This window comes from Diabrotica virgifera, chromosome 1 (genome assembly GCF_917563875.1).
Source record: "Diabrotica virgifera virgifera chromosome 1, PGI_DIABVI_V3a".
Classification (NCBI taxonomy): domain Eukaryota; kingdom Metazoa; phylum Arthropoda; class Insecta; order Coleoptera; family Chrysomelidae; genus Diabrotica; species Diabrotica virgifera.
In genome coordinates this window covers 300,579,644-300,601,971 of record NC_065443.1, presented here as the reverse complement: position 1 = coordinate 300,601,971, position 22,328 = coordinate 300,579,644, and the positions used below count along the sequence as shown (strand labels likewise).

Here is a 22,328-nt window from a genome sequence, read left to right as displayed (position 1 = left end):
AGTATAGGATTGACACAAAATTTTCCAGTCGGACATCCATGATATCATGAATGGATTGCTGAACCGGGTCCAAGAAGTCCTACGAGTCAGAGGCGGCCACACCCATTATTAATACTCATATTTTTTTAATTAGACTATGATTTTCAAAATTATATTTGTTCGAATTTTCTTCCAAGATTTTTAAACATTGCATTTTTGCGAAGCATCCCTTGATAAAGGAGTTTTTTTTTAATGATTTTATTGTTTTCTTTCCCTTAAAGGTAGTTTTCACCGTATATTCAAAAAATGTAGTCAAAGATTGATAATTTCTGGAAATTGAAAGAAATACAAGCCCACCTTAACTTTGTTAACTTTGCCGGTGAGTGTAGTTATGTAGTATAGGAATTTGAAAAACACAGATGATTAGGAATACTATTTTGAATTATCGTCAGAAACAAATATTTTATTATATATAAAAAAACAACAATGCAAATTACAAAACTACTGATACAAAATATCATAATGTCCCGGACGGTAGAGTAAGTGAACAGTGGGTGTACATCCTTCAGGCAGATCATGTTCAGTACAAATTTTTCCAGTACCTCTGTCCATATATACCACTCTAACACCAGTATTTAGCGCAGCACAAGCTGCAATTATGTGAATGTGGTCACTTTCTTTATACATAGGCTCTACTTCCTGGTGACAAAAATCAGCTACCTATAAATAATTTTTATATAAAAAACTAATCTGTCAATATGGTTACCTATAGTAATAGCAATAAATTGTTTTTAAAACTATAAACAACCGTTTCCTTGTAAAGTTTCCAAAAACACCCTGTTTGGGACTGTGGGACAAATCCAGGTATCTGAATTTTATTGGATATCATATACCTAGACATATTGTCCAGAAACTCTCCAGAAAATTTTAATACAATTTAACACAATTCACCTAGTCCGAAAATGCTTCTAAGGGAGCTAGAGCTCTTTAAAGACAACGTCTTGTAATTAGTACTTTTGAATACATCCCAAACGCTTCTATTTAGACAAAACTGGTGCGCCTGTTTATCTTCCAGAGATAAATCGATTCCACCAATTGTGAATCTCTAGTACCTGTCATAGGCGTCCGTTTTGGGTAGGGCAACGGTTACTTTATTGCATTAAGTTTTTTGTATTTAACTTTTAAGCATTTTTGACACTAGAGTATTACATTTTGAGGTATCATAGTACTAAAAGATACTCTTACTTTTTAAATCGGTAGAATACACCGTTTTTTAGAAAAAAAAGATATGAAAATTTTTGTATCTATTAGAAAAAACTGTATCTATTAGAAAATAAAAAAAAATCGAAAAATTAATATGTTTCTTTGAAAACTTCAAAATAAGCAATACTCGAGCCTTTTCAGATATCAACGGTTTTTGTGACCTCAGGAGAAGCTACGAATAGGTGTTTAGGGAGCCTCAAAAGCACCCTACTTATCCTTAGAAATTGTCACAAATCAAAAATAAGTGACCTCCTAGAGTAGACCAGAACCAAATTTTGTAATTTTGCCTCAAATATTAAGCTTTTGAATGCAAGCTAAAATTACAAAAAAAAAATTACTTTTTTTACATGTTTTTTACAATTAATTGTTAATAATTAAAAAAGACAACTAAATCTCTGCAGAAAATGTATAGGTTTTCTTAATATAGACCCGTAATAATATAACTAAAAAAAATTTCAGATACCTCGATTTGTCATAGTCCTAAGAGAAATCTTATTCACTGAGGTTTTAAATAAACACACTAATAAAAAGAAAGGAATATGTTGATTTTTGCATTTGATATCTATTATTCAGTTTTAAATGTGTAGAGTTTTACTAAAAAATGAATTTATTAACGTTTCGAAGCCCAAATCGGGTTTGGTTGAGTTAAACCCGATTTGGGCTTCGAAACGTTAATAAATTCATTTTTTAGTAAAACTCTACACATTTAAAACTGGCACATTTTGGTATCCCGAATGAAGTACGTGCCTCCTAGTGGCGGGATACGGGCAACAATACATTGGCTTATAGGGCAGTCCTTACAGTAGGGATCCTGGCCTATACAGAAAAATGCAGGCGGGTGTGGGATAATACTGCACTTTGGTTGCATTGGTGGTGTGTTGGCTAAACGTGCAGGGCAGGGTATGGTGCTGATAGAAAAGGCATTCAGGCATCAAATATCCAAAAATCTTTTCAGGCCATAATAATGAAAAGACCTCCAAACGTAATAAAAACTTATATTGAAATGATGGCATCTCCTGAGGTAAAATGTTCCGGAAGTAAAATGAGCCTCCATTCGGATCTCCGGGTGAGGACTATCTCAGGGGGAACACCATTGCAGGTTAGAAAAATCAGGATAGGGTCTTGGAATCTTGGTAGTCTTACAGGTATGAGTCTGGAGTTAGTGGATGCGCTCAAACGAAGAAGAGTTCAAATTGCTTGTATTCAAGAAACTAGGTGGAAAGGACAAAGGGCGAAAGAACTAGGTGATGGATATAAATTGTGGTATGTAGGGAGTAGTAACACTAGAAATGGAGTTGGTATAATTGCTGATAGTGAAATGAAAGATAACGTAGTAGAAGTTGTAAGAACGAGTGATAGAATGATGTCAGTGAAATTTGTAATTGATAAAGAGGTATTGAATGTTGTGTGTGTGTATGCTCCTCAAACAGGTCTGGGTGAGAATGAAAGAAGAGCTTTCTGTGACCAATTAGGAGACGTACTGAGTGATATTCCAGCAGAGGAGAAAGTTATAATAGGAGGTGATTTCAATGCACATGTGGGCCAAGCCAAGACAGGATATGAAACAATACATGGGGGATTAGGCTTTGGAACTAGAAATGAAGCTGGAGATGACATGCTAGAATTAGCAACAGCATTGGATATGGCGATTGTTAACACATTCTTTAAAAAGAGAGAAACTCAACTTATTACCTACAAAAGTGGACAACATCAATCCCAAATAGACTACTTCATGATAAGGAAAGAAGACATACGTGAATGCAAGGACTGCAAGGTAATAGTTAGTGAGACAGTAAGCCAACAACATAAGCTGCTTGTTCTGGACATCGAAGTAAAAAGCGAAACTAAACAAAAATATCGGAGAGGACCACAAAAAATTAAGTGGTGGATGCTAAAAGATGAGAAGGAAGGTCTATTCAGGGAAAGAATAGTAGAAAAAATATGTTGGAACATGAAAGGAAGCCCTAACACAATTTGGAGAAAAATGGCCAATATTATTAGAGAGACGGCTATTGAAATACTTGGGAAAACGTCAGGAAAGAAGTTTGAGGATAAAGAGACTTGGTGGTGGTCAAATGAAGTACAAGGAAAAATAAAAGAGAAGAGAAAATTATATAAAAAGTGGCAAGAAACCAGATCGGACATAGATCTTCAAAACTATATGGTCGCCAAAAAGGAAGCGAAAGTAGCAGTAGCAAAAGCTAAAGCAGAAGCGTATTCAAACCTATACGATCAACTTGATACCAGGGAAGGCGAAACGAAGATATATAAAATAGCCAAACAGAGAGCAAAGAAAGCAAAAGATTTTAATCAGATTAGATGTATCCGAGATGAAAATAATAAAATACTAGTTCACGAAAGGGATGTCAAAAAGAGATGGAGAAAGTACTTTGACAGGTTATTAAATGAAGAATTTGACAGACAGCCTGTAGAGTCAACGGAGACAGTAGCAGCAATGGTCACCAAAATAACCAACGAGGAAGTGGCTCAAGCGCTTCAAAAAATAAAGAAAGGAAAAGCGGTAGGACCAGATGGTATTCCTGGGGAAGTATGGAGAGCATTGGGAGATACAGGAACAAGGTGGCTAGCAGGTCTATTTAATAGAATTATGGAAGTTGGACAAATGCCAGACGAATGGAGAAGCAGTATACTGGTACCTGTTTACAAAAACAAGGGAGATATACAACAATGTACAAACTACAGGGCTATAAAACTGCTTAGCCACACCATGAAAATATGGGAAAGAGTAATTGATAGACGGATACGTGAAGAGACCGAAATATCCGAGAATCAATTTGGCTTTATGCAGGGTAGATCAACAACAGATGCAATTTTCATTATAAGGCAGTTGCTGGAAAAATACAGGAGTAAAGAAACAAACGCTCATATGGTATTCATTGATCTTGAGAAAGCATATGATAGAGTTCCTCGAGAGATTCTGTGGTGGGCACTCAATAAGAAAGGAGTCCCTGGTGAATATGTAAAGATTATGAGGGACATGTATGAGGGAGTAACGACTAGTGTTAGGACAGGTGTGGGAGAGACTGATAAATTTCATGTAAAAGTAGGATTGCATCAAGGTTCTGTGCTTAGTCCGTATTTATTCTCATTAGTTTTGGACCAGATAACAGCGAAAATACAGGGTAACATTCCATGGTGCTTAAATAGTGAAAGAGACTTAGAACAAAAACTGGAACAGTGGAGACAAGCTCTGGAGGAAAAAGGTTTAAAACTTAGTAGGACAAAAACAGAGTATTTGGAGTGTTCATTTAAAGATGGAGCTACTACAAATAAAATGGTATCTTTGGATGGTGAAATGATTGTAAAAAGCAATAGTTTTAAGTACCTAGGATCGGTATTACAGAGTAATGGAGAAATATATGGAGATGCATGCAGTAGAATTAGGGCTGGATGGATGAAGTGGAAAGAAGCGAGTGATGTGTTGTGTGACAGAAAAATCCCAATGAAGCTGAAGGGAAAATTCTATAAAACAGCCATAAGACCAGCTATGATGTACGGAACTGAATGTTGTGTTGGGCACTGAAAAAGAAAGAGGAACAGCGAATGCATGTGGCGGAAATGAGAATGCTTAGATGGATGAGTGGAGTGACAAAGAAGGATAAAATTAGAAATGAGTATATTAGGGGAAGTCTAGGCGTGGCACCAATTGATGCCAAAATGAGAGAGCATAGGTTAAGATGGTTTGGTCATGTTCAACGTCGAGACGTTAACCACCCAATACGAAGAATAGCTGAAGTGCAGATTCCTGGAAGGAGTAGGAGAGGAAGACTAAAGAAGACCTGGGGGGAGACGATAAGGCAGGACATGTTGGTAAAGGGGATTAACAGTGATATGGCCCAAGATAGAATTTTGTGGAGAAATGCAATTAGGGAAGCCGACCCCGCATAGGGATAAGGCAAAGAGAATGATGATGATGATGATTTAAAACTGAATAATAGATATCAAATGCAAAAATCAACATATTCCTTTCTTTTTATTAGTGTGTTTATTTAAAACCTCAGTGAATAAGATTTCTCTCTCTATAATAGTATTTTGTATTTTGACAACGAAACCCGATTTGGGCTTCGAAACGTTAATAAATTCATTTTTTAGTAAAACTCTACACATTTAAAACTGAATAATAGATATCAAATGCAAAAATCAACATATTCCTTTCTTTTTATTAGTGTGTTTATTTAAAACCTCAGTGAATAAGATTTCTCTCTCTATAAAATAGTATTTTGTATTTTGACAACGAAACCCGATTTGGGCTTCGAAACGTTCATTTAAATTCATTTTTTAGTAAAATTGTGGCTTATTTCCCATAGAAAATACTTGATTATAAAAATGCCACAAGGAAATAGCTTCAGAACAACGTGTAGAGTTTTATTGAGATGAAAATGTGTTTTGAAATCTTGAAAAAAAAATCAACAAATCAGATTAGATCAAAACAAATCAGAAAAAAAAACAAAATTGAAATAAATACCTACCGTTCTATCACCTTCTATGAAACAACTGTAAAATTCGTGTTCCTTTTGTAACTGGCCACTGGTTAACAATCTGAGGTAGACCACCAAATAATCTGAGAAACCTTGATCATTAAATACACTATATAATTCTTTAAGCGCTTCATCAATATTATCTATATCTTTTAGTCTTCTGAGGACATCAATATACTGCAAATAAATTTTTAAAATTCATAACTAAAACTAATAGACCTGGATCCCGCGTAAGAAAAAAAAGTTGATTAATAGCAAGCTGAAAATTTATTAATAGCTTAACGGTGTCTAGTCGGACAAACATTGATGCACGGGAACACTGGAACAGAGGAAGTTTTAACGGTGGAACATGATAAACGTGTCGTCCTGACAAGTTTATGATGGTGAAAAATAGCAAGTTGTTTTTAAGTTTATTCAATAGCCAACGTTATATAATATATGAAAAAATGTTTGTCCGACAAAAAGGTTGGGCATTTTAACGAGTCCGACACGTAGAACATGTCACATCACAGGAGCTATGTTGGTGATGAATAGCAGTCTGATTTTTGCATGAGAGTTTAATGAAAGGTTAAAAAAGCAATTGGAAGTTCTGTCGGACAAAATTAATGGGAAATTTTCCTAGTCGGACATTCTAAACATGTAAGATATAGACAAAAATGTTGGTGATAAATAGCAAGCTAATGTTGATTTGTTTATGTACAAATTACATTTTGTAACGCAAAAAGTTATATGTCGGACAAAAGTTTGGGCAAATCGAAGGAAATAAATAAAAAACATTTTTTCAGAATGACTTAGTCACATATTGATAAAGCTATGTTAGTTGTATATTATTATTTATATTCACATATTTGCATGTGCATATATATGCATATATTCACATATTTGCATGCACACTCCAAAAACAGTGAGGTAAGTATCAGTGCATGTATATATTGCAAAACAATTATTTTTTGGGTGTAGTTTGTTCTAGATATTCTCAAAATGACAATAAAAAATGTCAAAGAACATGTGAAAGCAATCTCTTAGGGTTTTCTAATTAGGCGCATCAGAAAGTACGGAAAATTTCCTACAAAAAACGTTGTATTCTTTTTCTCATGATCATCTTTCAGTGCGTCACAGTTTTTCGATTTCTCTCTAACGCATTAAATTGTATGTGACAGAAAAAAAGGCACGTCTGTGAATACTTTGGTAATTATTCTAGTTCGGTGATTATTCTAGTTGTCGATAGATGGCGCCATAATCAAAAAAGAATTATTTATTAAATAAAATAATAATATTATCAATATAATCTGTATAATTTATAAGACTATACAAATGAAAGAAAATATCATTTTATAAATGCAATAGACACAATTGATTTGGTTTTATTCCAAATTGAAAATAAAATTTGACAACTGTCAGATTTAACTAAAATGTCACGTTAGAATAAATGTCATAAATGTGTATTATCACGGACTTACCTTTTTTTCTATAATTTGTGACGCACTGAAAAATGTTCATGAAAAGGAGAATATACATTTTTTTCCATACTCAAATCTTAACCTTGTAAACGACATTGAAAAATGTGAAGAGTCTTAAACTTTGGTGCTTATAAGAATAGACGTAAATATGACACATTATGCTTATTAATAGAAGTATGTATTAGAAGGCTGCATTTGTCAGTGTGACACTTTGTGCTGTACAAAGTAGTATTTGAAAGTACATGGTCTCTGAGTTTCTGTTTGCGACGTGTGTTGGAAATTAAGATTTATATTAACTATGGAGTGTTTTTGTGTCTTTTGAGTGTAAACAGTTTAAATTTTAAGTCGCCAAATCAAAAGTGAAACCATTCAACGGAACATTTTTGAGTAATTTTCGAACATTTTACAAAGTTAGTAAAATACTTGGTCATCAATTCAATGATATTCAGTTGCCAGATAATTGTGAAAATTCTATTGAATATCATTCTTCGTGCTATAATGCTTTGCTTGATTGAAAAAGGGTACCTAAATAAATTATTACTAAAATTGTATCACGTAATTTTTCTCAACTTTCTACAAATGAAATAATAATGTAATTAATATGTCACATGGCTAAAAATAATTTGCTGCCAAAATAAATCGATTAGTTTAAATTTGAAGTTAAGATTGCAATTTATTATGAATTATTGTCAAAAGTGACAGTTTTTCTTAAATGGAAATGTATTCATAGACATAAGGGTAGACAGGGAATACAGTGCAAAAAGTCGATAGGTGGTCTATCTATCTCTTTTAACCAAGCGATCCCGCGCATGTGGCAGACAAAGATAGCTAGACCACTCAATCCATAATATAATTTGCCTGATCTACTATAAATGTATTACAGTGAGGTATCTAAATGATGTTGAGATAAATCGAAAGTTATCGATTGTAAATGATTGCAGGTATTTTGGACATAGAATAATCACCCCTTATTGAAATTTCAAAAATTATTTTTTTAAATTGTCCGACTACAAAATCTACCCCTTATTTTTTTCCGACAATAGTCATTCTTGGTAAGGAATAATTTACTTAATTAAATTTCGTCTTTGTCGGAAAGCTATTTATCACCAGCATTTTTGTCTATATCTTACCTGTTTAGAATGTCCGACTACGAAAACTTCCCATTCATTTTGTCGGACAGAACTTCCAATTGCTTTTTTAACCTTTCATTAAACTCTCATGCAAAAATCAGACTGCTATTCATCACCAACATAATTCCTGTGATGTGACATGTTCTACGTGTCGGACTCGTTAAAATGCCCAACATTTTTGTCGGACAAACATTTTCTCATATATTACATAACGTTGGCTATCGAATAAACTTAAAAACAACTTGCTATTTTTCACAATCATAAACTTGTCAGGACGACACGTTTATCATGCTCCACAGTTAAAACTTCCCCTGTTCCAGTGTTCCCGTGCATCAAAGTTTGTCCGACTAGACACCGTTAAGTTATTAACAAATTTTCAGCTTGCTATTAATCAACTTCTCTTTCTTACGCGGGATCCAGGTCTATAATAGTCTATGGCCAAAGGGGCCCGTGGCCGATTGAGCTACATGAGATTTTTCAACTGATTTTTATCTATTTTGACCCATTGCATTTGCTAATATTTTACATGATAATCCGAATTTTTAAGCAGGAATTAGTTATTAACAATTTAATCGTTTAAATGATTATAACTAATAAACTAATAATGACATGTTCTTTTTTTTTAATGATTGTTTCTTAAAAAATAACAAACCAAGCAAAATTTGAAAAATTAAAAACAATTTTGCTTATAACTTTGTTTTTCTTCAAGGTAAAAAGATTTAAAACACTTCATTTTAAATATATGACTATATGCTTTAAAACAAATTTTGAAAATTAAATTCTATTAATTTTTGACAAAGTTATATAGGTTTAAAATATACAATTTAGGTGTAAAAAAACAATCAAATTTGTTTATAATAATTTTTCGGTGGTATGTGATCAAAAGATTAATATCATGTTAACCCTTTCAGTCATCATGTTCGTTTAAACGAACATCAACTTTGCATAAGCGCCAACTATAGCTAATTCCCATTTTTTTACATTGAATCACCGTGATCATCTCAAAGAACATCATCTCTGTACGTTGTATTAGGAATAGTGTCACGCTTGTTCTGAATTGCTCAATTTCGTTGATGAGTGCCGCATAGTAACACATGTTTTGAGGTTAGCTCCAGTTCGTGATATTTAGTTTGTGTTTAAACTTATTAAGGAAGTTAAAATCTGATTTTAAAATTATTTTATAGGTACTTAATTGTTAATTTTTACATGTATGTACAAGAACATAAAAAATATTAGATACTTCATGTACTATCCGACAAGCCAGTGCTGGCGCGTGACCTTGAGTGAAAATACACAGCGTCAAATGCAGAATACGAGAAGGTCAGCCGCCACCTTTCGCTTGTCGCTCTGTAGTTTCATACAAAAAAGCATGTGTTATTTTCAGCGAACATGGCGACTCAAAATATTATTTAATTTTCAGATTTCTTATTTCGAAAACATTTCTAGAAAGCCACTGACAAGCTGAACTCATTGATAGTATCAATACTAAAGGGATACTAATAAAAAAAGTTAGGACGTTCATCAAGCACTAATGGATCTTGTACACCACCAACCACTAAAAAATTAGAAGATGGAGCAAAGGACATTAACCTTTGGCTGATAACGTTATGTCTCTCGCACCGACTGATTCTAATTTTCGAGGTTTAAGTCCCGCTATAGACCAGAGCGGATCTGTTATGAGGTGATATATATTATATACTAGACAATAGGGTGGGCCGAAAAAATTTTTTATTTTTTTTAAGTTGTAATATCGCGGAAAACTTGCGAATTATAATTAGAAAAATAAAAAAAAAATTTCAAAATCGGTTAATATCTTCCGGTCCCGCATTAGCCTTAAAGTTTGACTATTTTTTAAAAAAACTTCATTTTTCTTATTTTGTGAAATTTTTTTTTATATTTATTTTTTAACGTAATAGTTATTTATGCGTTGAGATAGACCCTAAGAACATTGTGTTTTAATTTGATTTGATTACTGGATATCTTCCGGTCCCGCATAAGCTTTAAAATATGCCGAAATATTGAAATTTCAACATTTTTTCGTATTTTTGGAATTTGATAATTAATTGTTTTTTAAAAGTAATAGTAATCGTTTATATTCACACAAACCTATTGTAGGGAATTTAGGGGTTGAAAACTGGGATAATTCGAAGAACTGAATTATATTTAAGGAGACCCGTCCAATGGGCAATTTGCCTGCTCCACTTTAATGAGCTGCCGTTCCGGCACCTCTTTGAACATCTAGATGGCAAAACAACCGGGCCTAGTACTTCAAGAGGACCAATCAGTGAATAACTTGTTGCCTGTCAAAAACTGCCGGTAATTAACTTCCAGTCTATAGATTGTCAGATACCGGATGTAGACAGAAAGGTTCTCAGCAAGGATCAACAGTACCTACTTGATATCTCCACTGCGATAAAATCTGGGACATGTAAAGGGGATTTGTCTGTACGAGATCCCGGACACTTATCACACTCGAGGTGGTTGACCAAAGCAAATAGAACTTTGCGACTTTACATAAGTGAAGAAAACCCCTCACCTGAACTTCAAGAGCTAGTTTTGTTTATCTTGAAATCGTATATGCCAATGTGATTTGCTATCAAAAAAAGCAAAAACTTTACAGATGGTCCAAAGCTTGTTTACCAAGCAATTGAATCAACGAGATATTTGCCCGAGCCTTTGCTTGCTGTTATAAACCGAGTGATTGAGCGAAATGGTTATTTTTCCCACCCCGAAAATTTGATGTTGGCAATGATTGAGGACGACAATAAACTGATAAGACAGCTCGGACTTCGTCGAATTCTAAAGGCAAGGCAAATAGATTCAAAAAGGAAGAAAGTAAGGACATTCACACCGCCGAAAATCAACTTTGATGCTCAAGAGTACTCAGATATTGTCAACTGGATGAACTGCGACTTATCTTCTCCCCCACTTTTGGTCAAGGTCAGTGATGAAGAGATAAAATCGTACATCAACAGTGACTCCATCCTTAACTGGAACATTAACTACAAGAAATTCCCAGTTCACACACAGGCAGTTGAGCGTTGTGTGAAACTAGTGATGGAAGCTTCGGGCAGAGTTTGTGGCGCTGAAGCTAGAGACGGATTTATCAGAAGTACTCTACTGTCGCGATCAGCCATGCCAGACTTCTCCAGTAAATCACATATTAAAGTACCTTCTTCAGCTACAAAATAGAGGCAATAATGCAGACAATTAACTAATAATTGTATATTTTACTTTTTTTTATAATAATACAGATATAAGTTGAAAGGTTCTATTCTCGTTGTTATTTATAATCCCTATTATGTCACTCAGTCATAAATAAAAAAATTCTGCTTGTATAATTAGGCTTATTTAGCAACCAGAAATGGTTTTTTAAAAAATATCGTAACTGGAACGATTTAAAACTAATTAAACATAAGAAAAAAAAATCGTAAAAACTGTAAATTTCCAATATTTTGGCATATTTTGGAGCTTATGCGGGACCGGAAGATATCCAGTAATCACAATCAAATTAAAACACAATATTCTTAGGGTCTATCTCAACGCATAAATAACTATTACGTTAAAAAATAAATATAAAAAAAATTTTTTCACAAAATAAGAAAAATGAAGTTTTTTTAAAAAATAGTCAAACTTTAAGGCTAATGCGGGACCGGAAGATATTAACCGATTTTGAAAAATTTTTTTTATTTTGTTTCTAATTATAATTCTTAAGTTTTCCGCGGTATTACAACTTAAAAAATAAATAAAAATTTTTTTCGGCCCACCCTACTAGACAACTCAAACGTCCTCACTGTATTTGTTTATAAGCCAAAAAATTGTTTATAACTTTAAAACAGTGCTGAGGCCGCTTAAATATTCCAATTTTAATTCTGTAAAGTGTATTAGATAGGTAGAGAACTTCTTTATATTACGTAAAAAAATTAGCAATCTTCTAAATGGTCTACTTTTTCTTCAGAAAATTTTTTTAAAATTTGAACTTTTTTAAAAAAATATAGATTGCAAGATTATTCTGCAAAATCTATCACGTCGATTTTAATGAAATTTGGTTAACGATTTAAGTATGTTGTAAGAATTTTTGTAAGGGATTATGAAAGTTCTAGGTGCAACCAAAGCGGTTGGAAAATATTGAATAAAAACAGGCTTATTTTGTCCCCTTATTTTGTATTTATTGCTATTTTGCAGAAAGGGTAATAATTTAAGGCATTTTTACCTAGTCGTTTATCATACAAAACTCAATTACCTTTATTTTATTTCCCTACGACTTTGTTCCAAAATGAATCGTTTTAAAGTTATAAGCAAAGAAAGTAGAAAAAAATCGACGTTTTTCGAAATTTTTAAATATATTAATTTTTTTATTAATGTTCCGGGCATATTTGAGAAGGGGGATAAGTCAATTATTATTGTTGAAGTTGTCAACTTTATCTGCAAAAATCCGAATGCCACCTCGCACATCCAAAAATAGACATTTTTTTTACAGATCCGCCCTGGTCTACTAATACTTTTTTTAATAACCCCTTAAAATTGTAAAAGTAACAAAAAAATTATAAATTTTATATATTTGTATAGAGAATAAGGTACTCAATTATATTGTTACAAATATTTGTCACCTACAGCTAAATTTCAATTTTTTGATTTTAGAAAAAGTCGGTTTGTTAGACTGACGTTATCAAAAATCTTACTTTCACTTTATCTGTGGAAGGTTAAGAGAAATTCGTTTTGACAGCGTGGATCATTTGCCCATATTTGACCAGAGCAAGCAAGCTGCAAGGTGTAAATAACACACATTGATTTAGTAAATGCAAATTTCATTTATGTATTGTCCATGAACACAATTTGTTTCATTCAGTTTCGTTTAAAATAAATATTTTTTTATTTTTTTTGTGTATTTCTTTTACATACATGACTCTTGAGTCACTGTGGTAGTTTTAAAGAACATTAATTTTTTTAATTAACTGTATGTATTTTTAATGGGAAATAAGCCACAATTTTACTACAAAAAATGATTTTTACAAAAATATTAATTAATATTTTTTGTATTTTGACAACAGCATCCGATTTGGACGTCGAAACGGTAATAAAATCATTTTTTTAGTAAAATTGTGGCTTAACTATTTCCCAATTGAAAATAGTTAATTACAAAAATTCCACAAGAAAATAGTCAGAACATTAATTAAAAAACAATTGATTTTATCATTAAAATTTTTTGTTTATAAGTCTTTAAAAAAAATCATATACCTCAACCTCCAAGTTTTAAATTTTAATTTTTGCAAACAAAAATTGATGACTGAAAAGGTTAAACAATTAATTTGTTAATAACATATTCCCATCCAAAAATTCAGACTATCATGTCAAAGACTCAGATTCAGGAGGTCAGAATACATAAAAAATCAGTTGTAAAATCTCATAGGCCTCAATCAGCATGAAACCCCTCTTTGCCCCTACAGTATAACCTGCTCTCTATAGGTACATTATAAAACTTACGGTATCATAAAAGTCTTCTACTGTGAACTGTTGGAACCCTAGAGACACTAAAGCGTCTTTACTAGCCTCTGCTAACTTAAAAAACAGTTCAAATTCCTCTTTTTTCTTTAATAATCTTTCTATGTTAGCGTAAAGAAATGCTCGAAAAAAGCAGTTACCATCTGGCCTGGTTCGGCGGATGAATTGATATTTACTAGCCAGGTTGCTAACTTTTTCGAGGTAGATATCATCTGAAGAATATTCATTATTTAGTGAAGTAACAGGTTCCAAGCCTCCTAGAAGAGGTATCGATTCTGAAATCTAAAATTTTTGCTTAATATAAACATAACTCCATTTTATAATAAATGAAGGGTAAGGCAAAGAAGGTGCTATGTCAATTTTTGCAGAAAATGAGTTTCTGGTCTCCTCTGTTAGCCAACGATCTCGACTACTGTTTTATAAATTAATCACCGCTATGAATGTGTTCAGTCAGGAATAACAACATTTTTAATTTCTCTAGTCAGGCCAAGAAGATGGCAAAGATGGCAATGGTCCCGGCGAAAAAAAAGTACTATATCATTTTGTACACATAGGCTGATACCATCGCTGTAATTCCAGTAAATTTAGTAAATAAACCAGTTTTCATCAGTGCATAAATAATAAACAAACACCAGAGACTCTTAACCTTTAACATGTTGACAGACAGCACATCAAATGTATGAGCAAGTGTTGTGACACTATATCGCAGCTCTGCTCAAAGAGTGTCATAGGTCAAAAAAGCAAAGTTTCGAGAAAAAACGACATTTAGGGCCGGTTGTTCGAACGCTAATCAACAATGATCATTATTAAATATTTAATTACTGTCACCAAAACTGTCAATGTCAACTTTGTTTGGGTCGCTGAAAACATAATTAATTACAATTATGAGATTTATTATTAATTATGTTAATAATTATTGTTATATTAATTGATTATAGTCTCAGAATTGTAATTAATTATGTTTTAACAATTGACATTGACAGTAATTAATTATTTGATAATGATCATTGTTGATTAGCGTTCGAACAACCGGCCCTCAAAGTTTTCCTACAACATTTTCGGGTTTAATTCAAAAACTATTAAAATTAGAATAATAACTTTTTTAGTCAGTTACAATGGTTTTTGAAGCTCTATAAAATAGCATATACCTATATTAAGTACTTAAATTAAAAATATTTAAAAAAAAATTTTTTAGTTGTGACACTATACAGATTAAATAACGAAAAATTTACGAAATATTTATTTATTATTTATTGACGGACCGAAGTCCATTAGTACATGATACAATTAAAATGTCACACAAATTAGCAAAACAATTCAAAATAAGATCTAGGAGGTACAAAATTGGGAAATACATAATAAACAATAATAAAAAAATAAAATTACTTGCTCTCATTTAACAATTGAGAGCTAGTCCTATAATATAAAGTAATAAAATCTAAATATCTAAAACATTTTGCAATTGACAAATACAACTTATCTTAGAATAAAGACAATAACAGTAATTGACAAATAAGTCTTGAAATTAGAACATTAAGTTAAATATAAATGTAATTGTGTGGAAAACGCAGTAAAGTCGTTAATAAAGAAATCAATATGCGGAGATAATGTGTTTGCTAATTTAACAGTTTTACAGAGATAGGAACTTGAACCACAGTTTGTACGGTTAATGACTTCGTGGAAGGTGGTCACAGAACAGGTGGTTCTTGAAGGTACACGTAGACCAATTTTATTTAAGAGTGAGATACAGAATTTATGACCATGACTTAAGTTATATAAGCAGCAAAGATCTTTATGTTGATGACGACTCTGTAATGAGTCAAGTCGAATAATTTGCAGTAAAGACTCATAACTTTGACCAGTGAGATGCATCTTATAAGCATAATAACGTAAGAATTTACGCTGAATTTGTTCGATTTTATTAATGTGACAATTATATTGAGATGACCAAACACATGATGCATAATCTAAATGTGGTCTAACCAAAGAACAATAAAGAAGTTTTAAAGAATGACCAGTCGTAAAGTCATAGCTACATCTTTTAACAAAGCCAAGCATCTTTAATGACTTAGAAACCATGATATTAATGTGTAGGTTGAAATTCAAGTTAGTGTCAAGAATAACACCCAGATCTATAACTGAGTCAACTAATTGTAACCTAGTGTCCCATATATAGTAAGAATTATTCTCAAAGTTTCTCAGTCTAGTAAAAGTTATAGCATGGCATTTGTTTGCATTTAAGTCCATACCATTAAGTGAGCACCATTCCACAAGACCATTAAGATCTGATTGCAAATTGTAGCGATCCAAATCAGAGGTAATTATGTGAAATAATTTAAGGTCATCAGCAAATAGTAGAAATTGAGCAAAATTGAACTTTTATTTATGTCATTTATAAATAAATTAAAAAGGATATTATCTATACTTTGGTTAACAAGATGGCGGGTGAAGCAGTTGACACTTCACCTGCTCCCAATGAAAATGTAAATTATACATGTAAACATTGCTCCAAAAAAGTTAAAAGTAAAGTGAAGTGCATAAAGTGCAGTGAAATATTCCACCCAGCATGTTTACAACAAGCTAGTGAACTAAAAAAAACAGACTGTAAACATGAACCATCTCAACAAGTTGCTGAGATTGACATAAATGAAGACTCCTACCTTAGAGAAGAAATCAAACTCTTGAAACAAATAATAACAGACAAAGACACTATAATATCCGATAAATGCCAGGTAATCTTTTTAACGTCATTAGAAAATAAAATTCCATCATTTAATAAAAATCTACCAAGACCATATCAAAATAGCAACCAACCAAAAAACTTGCTTCCGATAAGGTAAGTGATACAAAAACCTTATCTGTAACAAAAAACGAAATCAACAAAAATAAACATCAAGGCAATTTGTCATCACCAACACATATGGGAACTCCTAATTTACAGGGTGATCCAATAATAAAGGTTAACCAGGTAGAAGCTGAAATCATGACAGTACAAAGTGAACAAAAATTAAATGAAGTAATCAACTTAACCAATGACAATCTGGCAGGAATGAAACCTTCAACATCAAAAATAAATGAAGCTAATCATCACCTGTCGGAAGCAGAAGGTTTTACCTCAGTAAAAAGGAAAACTAGGAAAACCCGTCACCATAATATAGGCAGTGGAGATAGGGATGAAAATTTCCAGGGTATAGATAACACTGAGAAGAAAATCTGGCTTTTCTTGTCACGAGTCCCTGATACTGTAAAGTAACGTTTACATGTATCCAGTAACTGGTGCCAGTCTCACTGGAATGCGAGTGCTTGACTAAGACAGCGATGGATAGGTTCGTTTACACGTATCCAGTAACTGGCGCCAATCTCACTGGCACTCTTATTAAAAATCCTAATACGGCCACTGAAACCACAGGTACGACAGCGCCAGCGACTGGAACGCTGTGTTTACACGTGTCTACAACCACTGGCACAGGGTTAGAGGGGCCTTCTATTCGAGACAGCGCTGGCAAACAGCGCTGGACTGGAACAAAAAAGCGTTTACATGATGCCAGCACTGTCGTTCCAGTGCGACTGGCGCCAGTTACTGGATACATGTAAACGTGCCTTAACAGAAGACAATATAAAGGCCTATATTACGAAACAATCAGGCGAACAAAATACTTATGTAAAGAAACTTCCAACATACTTTGTCCGATCCAATAACCAAACCTTCATGATAGGAGTCGATCCCTCTATACAAGAAAAAGTTTACGAAAAAAATTTCTGGCCGAAAAACGTATATTTTAGTCGATTCAACTTCAGGCAAGGTCAACAGTTCCTGGAACATCCTCAACCTCAACCAAAGGGAAACTTTTCAGATCAGTTGAATGGAAAATAGCTAGCAACTGATTCCGATATTTTTATACTTTTAACAATATTTTATCAGTCTCGTAATCTTGTTCTTTTTTATTTATTTATTTTACGGGCAAGCCCAATTCTACAAAAATACTTAGTGTACAGAAAAAAAACAATAACATAATATAATATAAAAAACAGACATACAGAAATATAAATATAATATTAGAAGTAAATATGTACTATGAAATAATATCATAAAACCAAGTTAACAAATTACAAAACCAAGTTAACAAATTACAGACGCTTCACTCAAATATTGATCCCATCTAAATTTCTTTTAAAACGACTGATGGAGTTGTCGAACAGTTGTAAATTGCAAAGGGAGTTTGCTAAATTCAAGACTCTGGGTACGAATGAAAAAAGTGAATAATTAAACCTGTGGAATGGTACATAAAATGTTCGCACTTGTCTAGTGGTGCGAGGTGGTACAAACAGTGCGATCTTATTAAGTAGTTGAGAACAACTGCATATACCATTTAAGATCTTAAATAATAGCAAAAGGTCCCTTTGTTTTCTCCTGCTTGCAAGAGAAGGGACCTGCAGTTGATGCTGCCATACAGCGTAATCTTGATAGGTATGAAGCTTAAAAGCAATGTAACGGAAGAAACTATTTTGGACTTGTTCAAGTTTCCTAATGTAGACCAAGTAGTGTGGGGACCACACTGAAGAACAATACTCAAGGTGAGACCTGACCAAAGAGAAGTAAAGAACTCTAATACTGGATATGTTTGTAAAATCACGAGTTGTTCTTTTTACAAAACCCAGCATTTTCATAGATGTTTGAATGACATTGATGATGTGAGTATTGAAACAAAGAGAGTTTTCCAGTGTAATCCCCAAGTCCTTGATTCTATTAACAGTGTTGAGCAATTGGCCATCAATGTAATAGTTTGATAATATTGGGTGGTGAGTACGGTTAAAGTTAATTACATGACATTTGATTGAATTAAGGTTCATACCGTTAAGTGAACACCATGCAGAGAGGTTATTCAGTTCTGATTGCAATATGGCAGCATCATAATGATTTTTTATAATTTTAAAGCACTTCAAGTCATCAGCAAATAGCAAGGCGTTACAATCGTGAAAACAGTTGGTAATATCATTAATAAATATATTAAAGAGTAATGGACCCAAATGGGACCCCTGTGGTACACCTGACTTAACTGGAAAGGTTTGTGAGTAAAAGTGGTTTACTCGAACTTGTTGAAATCTTTCGGTTAAATAACTCTGTAACCACTGCAACAAAGGTCCACTTATGCCATAGGAGCTAAGCTTTTGAATCAGGAGTTCATGATTTACTCTGTCAAAGGCCTTGGAAAAGTCAGTATAAATTGAATCAACTTGAAGTCCCTCCTCCAAGGCTTCAGACAGAAAATCAACATAGGTCAACAAACTCAGTTCAGCAGACTTACCTGTAGTAAAACCAAATTGCTGAGAGTTTAGGATCCCGGAGCTATCGAAGGTGAGGAAATCAGTTATAATACTCTCAAACACCTTTGGTATAACACTAAGAATAGATATAGGGCGGTAATTACTAATATTAGATTTATTACCAGATTTATATATTGGTGTGACATAAGAAAGTTTCCAAAAGTCTGGAAACTGACCTACATCCAAAGATTTATTAAATATATGAAACAAAGGTCGCGATAGTAAATGTTTGTTACCATTAATGTTTTAATAAGATAACTTTAGTTGGACGGTGTTATGCATAACTCGACCAAGCACCATTTCTTTAATATCGAGATAACAGCGGATTCTGGTGACACATAGCTAAAACTATCTTGGAAAAAATCCCTGTTATTGTCACGTTAACGGTTACTAAAAAAACAAAATTAAACCAAGCGACATTAATCCACTTACCATTAAGCGACCATTAAGCAACCAAGAAACGAAAAACTTTGAAGCCATTTATCTCAAAACTATCTTTTGGCACTTGGTCGAGTTATGCATAACGCCGTCCAGTTTACTTTAGTGTAGTATTTTTTAATAACCTACTTATTGTACTATAAATATACCATGTTTGTGACTTGTCTTATGTCATGAAAATGATACAAAAAGATCAATAAATTTATCTATCTATCTATCTATTAAGAGTAACACTTGCAGTACAGAATATAATATCATTAATATTATCTTCTTTAACAGACTTATACTTTTTAATGATGTAACTTTAAATACAAGTAATAATATTAAACACAAAATAGAAAGAAAGATAAATAAGTGATAAATGTGACACTTTTCTTGAGCACATACGCAGAAAGTTTTGAATAAAGTAATCACATATTATACTGTCTAAACTCAACAAATGACACTTTATACACATCTTATATGAACAAATTCGGCTTCCCCTCTGTGGCGCAGTGGTAAGAGCGCCTACCTTTGAAACGAAAGGTCGGGAGTTCGAATCCTACCAGGGGCAGAAATTTTTCATTTATTATAAATTAATAAATGGAAAATAGTTTCTGTCCTTGTGGGATCGGTACTCACCGGAGGGACCGCAGATGTTCGGAAACAATTAGCGTCTCTTTGCAAAGACAATGACGTCGACTTTGCAAAGTAACAAGACACTTACTCAACACACACACACTACACATTACTCCCCTGACTTAGTGATAAGTTATACAATTACATGGCTAAAGGTTCTAGTTCTAAACCAAAGCCAGAATCAGAGAAAAAAAAATTCGGCTTTGCACAAGTCGATATGTGACACTGTAGGTGTTCGGTGCGTCATTGATTTTGGATAATCGTATAATGACACTAGTGTCATCTAACATAAATAGTTGACCCATACATGTGACACTTTGTGAGATAGGAGTTTATAGTTTTATTAAACTGTTCGTGCAATAAAACCGATTTTAAAAATTTTTTGAGTTTGACACTCTTTGAGCGGAGGTGCGAAATGTATTTTGCAAAGTAGAATAGAGAAAAATGCAACGTCTCTATGGACGTTGTGTAATGTTAAAACCATTTTTCTCGAAATTTATTATTTTGACATAGCACCTTCTTTGCCTGTACCCTTAAAATATAAATTACCTCTTGTTCAATTTGCCTCTGCTGAGCCATTATCATTTCGTCCCTGTTGGGCTGTGGATCATTTTCGGTCACTTTATTGTTCGAATTTTCAACCTGATCGCCCATGGTGGAGATAGAAGCTCTAAGCAGTTGAAAACAATTACAAGACAACTTGCATAAAAACTTGTGCACTTTTAACTAAATATTTGTTTAGAAAAACCTTGTTGATCGCAATATCAATGTAAGTTATTCAAAGATTATTAATTTATGTGCTTTAATACTTTATAGTTCATTTATCAGAGAACGCGAAATGGCCATAAATAAATTAGCATCACAAAAAAACTTCACCCTGGAAAATCACTCGGTCAACCAAACCAAACCAAACGAAGTTTAACTTAACCTCCTGACACTGACAGTGACAGATGACAGATATCATTTTTTATAAATCTAGATAATAGTTAGATAATATTAAGACAGCTGTGTATATTGTGTTGTCTAAAACGGGGGTTGTTTGAAAAATTTTAAGATCCCTCAACATTTTTCGATCACAAACTATGAAGAAGGGTGTACAACTCTACAACTATTCAACAAGTTGTTGATAAACAACAAATTTACGTTGGTTTAGGATCTGACAAATTTAGAACAAAATTTTACAAAAAATGTTCTGTGACTATGACAGAGACGTGCAGAGACAGACGTCATTGTCAAATTTACGTTTGACGTATGATGTACGTCATTAGGAAATGGGTTTTTTTTTTGGTTTTTTGCGTTTTTTGTGGTTTTTTGTCTCTGCTTTTCCCGCCAAAATATCTGTCAGTGTCAGTCAACGTACCATGTACTTAGAATATAAAATAAATCAGGAAGGAGTACAATGCGAAATGACTACGAGCCAAGAAGGAGGTTGCAAATGGCAATCAGCTGTCAGATTTGCTTTCTATCTCCAGTGACGTACCTTTGAAAGAGGGAAGAAAAGAAATTCTTAACGATTTTACTACATCTTTGATGTTAAAAAAACAGCTACAGATCAAGAGAAAATACGTATTACTATAATATTTTGTTGAAAAGTCAGTTAAATAACATTTTATTATACTAATAACTTCAGTTAATTGATTGCATATACAGGAGCTTTACCAGATGGTACGCCTATGCACACAGCTGATCCAATACACAAACACCTTCTACCTCGTTGACAAAAACTTATGAGTCATCCACAGACGTTCAAGATGGCCGGTTCCGCTAGAAATTTAAGGTGTTGTTGATATATGGAAGACTCCTTCCTGTTTTTTTATATTCTAAGACCATGTACCTACAACCACAGAATTCGCGATTGAAACGGACTATAGAGGGCAGGTCGAATGCAAGAAAATGGCCGATATAAATGGTATAAACCTTAGAATATAAAAAAACAGGAAGGAGTCTTCCATATATCAACAACACCTTAAATTTCTAGCGGAACCGGCCATCTTGAACGTCTGTGGATGACTCATAAGTTTTTGTCAACGAGGTAGAAGGTGTTTGTGTATTGGATCAGCTGTGTGCATAGGCGTACCATCTGGTAAAGCTCCTGTATATGCAATCAATTAACT

The 22,328-nt window shown here is 33.2% G+C and overlaps 1 protein-coding gene across 1 annotated transcript; it reads right to left on the bottom strand.

The window, feature by feature from the left end:
• Positions 1–414: 414 nt before the first annotated feature.
• LOC126879191 (ubiquitin thioesterase otubain-like) lies at positions 415–21,164 on the bottom strand. The gene is made up of 4 exons (XM_050642246.1): positions 20,764–21,164; positions 13,816–14,115; positions 5,733–5,918; positions 415–699 (listed from the first exon to the last, which is right to left on the bottom strand). Exons 1-4 carry the CDS (start codon positions 20,866–20,868, stop codon positions 481–483), a joined length of 810 nt encoding a protein of 269 aa, XP_050498203.1. The 5' UTR covers positions 20,869–21,164; the 3' UTR covers positions 415–480.
• Positions 21,165–22,328: the final 1,164 nt, after the last annotated feature.

Bases quoted from the DNA above. Each gene is read 5' to 3' on its own strand.
- LOC126879191 (XM_050642246.1), bottom strand. From the start codon at position 20,868: ATGGGCGATCAGGTTGAAAATTCGAACAATAAAGTGACCGAAAATGAT. The intron at 14,116-20,763 runs GTAATTTATATT...CAAAAATTTTAG, and splicing joins AGAGGCAAATTGAACAAGAG to ATTTCAGAATCGATACCTCT. The intron at 700-5,732 runs GTAGGTATTTAT...AATTATTTATAG, and splicing joins TCATAGAAGGTGATAGAACG to GTAGCTGATTTTTGTCACCA.